This window comes from Cibotium barometz, chromosome 19 (assembly GCF_041138505.1).
Source record: "Cibotium barometz isolate CiBa-2024 chromosome 19, ASM4113850v1, whole genome shotgun sequence".
In the NCBI taxonomy this organism is placed as follows: domain Eukaryota; kingdom Viridiplantae; phylum Streptophyta; class Polypodiopsida; order Cyatheales; family Cibotiaceae; genus Cibotium; species Cibotium barometz.
In genome coordinates this window covers 48,630,875-48,633,374 of record NC_141064.1, presented here as the reverse complement: position 1 = coordinate 48,633,374, position 2,500 = coordinate 48,630,875, and the positions used below count along the sequence as shown (strand labels likewise).

Genomic DNA, 2,500 nt, shown 5'->3' with positions numbered 1-2,500 from the left:
GCAAGAGTACGCGTACCTGACCCAACCCTGATATATACATATATACATATATATATATATACGATATATATATATATATACGATATATATGTAATATATATATATATATATATATATATATATATATATATATATATATATATATATATATATATATGTATGTATGTATGTATGTGTATATGTATATGCATATGCATATGCATATACATATACATATACATATACATATATGTATATATATGTATATGTATATGTATCTGCGTAGACTGCATGCACACAATACATACATATCAAATGCATGCATGTATATGCATACAATACATTAAAATAGAATGTATGCAAGCGTATATTTACATAGAATGTAGGTATGTACACACATACATAGAAACATACGTATCTTCTTGCATAGAATGCAGATATGTAAATACATACGTATATATCAGGTATGTACATGCATATGTATACATACATAGATTCTTACATAGAATGTATGCACATACTCATTTTACAAATATAGAACTAGACTTTATCTTGAGTAAGGGCTTATGGAGTGCTGGTTGCAGGTTTGGGACATGGCCAAGTTGGGGGAGCAGCAATCTTCCCATGCAAGTGGTAGTGTATATACTTGAACTGCCTACTTACTTCTGGTTTAGAAAGCGTGACTAACTTTACACAGTTCTTATGTATGAAATTTCGGTGAGATAAAATGTAGCAAATTGTATTGGTCTTCATAATATGTGAAATCTTCATGTTAAGGTCCATCCTGATCCGTTGATTTTGATTGGGACAGTATTTAACAGATATAGATCATGCTTTGATGGTGTGATGGGGAGCCCCACTCTTGTGTCTCTAAAAAACACTCTGGGAACTCTCACCACATTTGATGAGGTTCTCGGGGTGCCTAAATCAAATTCAGAGACTGTTCTTGAAACTCCAACTATATTTAATGGCGTATGGTAGTGAAACCTAAATACACAAATTCCAGACCATAATACCATATTTCATGCCTTGTCCTAGTCGCATTTGGCACTGACTCCACGCACCTAGACAGTTTGTCAGCACCACCATAGCCCAATGCCAACACTCTAATGACCAAGGGGACTGGATGTGCCGGGTAGGAAAGAGCTAGGGGCAAGGAATATGTTGACTGGCTCCTTCTAACTGTGTCATTGGAGGCCAATTTGTTGATCGAAGGCTTGATTTTTTTTTCAACCACCCAAAGTCAACCCAAGTCTTGTGAGAACCTTTGTATGCAGGAGAACTGAAACGTGCACAAAGGGATTTGGTTTACCTGGCCATTCCATTGGTGTATTTAGAGGATATCTTGACCAGCTTTAGCCTGCAGTTCACTCAAACACACAAAGAAATCCTGACCTCTCAGGCTAGCTTACCTCCCAGCCATAACTCCATCCAGCAAAAGCCGCCAGTCGGAGGTAGACAAACATCTAGCAACTCCTGACTCAATCTATGGCGTCCCATACCACCAGGACCCACTCTCAGGTGTTAGGTCTTGAGACTAGCGCAGGCCTGTTCCAGGTTTTGACGTCCCATGGGTTCTTCCCATGGATGGAAGTACCATTAACGGGCCCTCTACTCAGTATATAACTTTTCAAATGGGGTGTGCTTAAGATCACCCTAGATAGGATCCTCAACTTATAATTTCCTAATACGCAATGAGTGTGTTCTAAATCCATCATTAGTGCCACTAACTGGTATTAGCCCAAACTCATCATTAAAGCCAAATTAGTTTTGTATTTTTGGAACATAACATGAACGCTAGCTGCAACTGTTGGAGATGATCTGCTGCTGATTGTTGCTGTGTTTGCTGCTAACTCCAGGCTGTTCATGTTGTAGGGAGAGGGCTTGACAGCATGGTTGAAGCTCAACAACAATGATGCTGCCCAGACACTGCTGGCCTGCCCACAACATTTCAAACCTTTCTGTGCCGTGTCTGCTCTATCCACACTGTGGGGTTGCCTATCCACACTGCCTGTAGGATTGCAGGAATCTGTCCAGCCTACACCATGTGTGAAACACTCCAAAGTATAGGTCCTACAAGAAGCTATTTGTGTGCCTGAAGCCCCCCAGATCTGCTCTATCTGAACACTATCTTAGGCAGGGTATGTCACAAAGTCATTGCTTTGCTAGTGAGGTGCAGAGAGGATTGTAGCGCCTTTATGTTGTCTTTTCTTGTGACTCCTCTGAAATTGTTTTCAAATTTAGATATTCCAATGTTTTGCACATCCTTAGGACAAGGAGTTACTGCTGTATGGCCAGAGTGCAACTGGACTTTACACCAAGGTAAACGGAATCATTGATTTAGTTGAAACTTACAGAGAGGGTCATTGCTACATACAATACCTTCGGACCTATATAACACAATAGTGCGAGATTGTAGACTTCATATGTTTATGCCTAAATCTTGACGAATTGAGATGTAACATATAACCATGAGCTTAAGAAGATTTGCTTGTTACAATGTATATAAATAAACATGTAA

The 2,500-nt window shown here is 39.2% G+C and overlaps 1 protein-coding gene across 2 annotated transcripts in view; it reads left to right on the top strand.

Annotated features, from left to right (window-relative positions):
* Positions 1–2,500, top strand: part of TAF5 (TBP-associated factor 5) — a 139,340-nt gene that overhangs the window by 111,848 nt on the left and 24,992 nt on the right. For both annotated transcript variants that reach the window (XM_086813915.1, XM_086813913.1), the window contains one exon: positions 564–612. In XM_086813915.1, the coding sequence (XP_086670041.1) occupies positions 564–612 (49 nt within the window). The remainder of the gene's footprint in view (positions 1–563; positions 613–2,500) is intronic.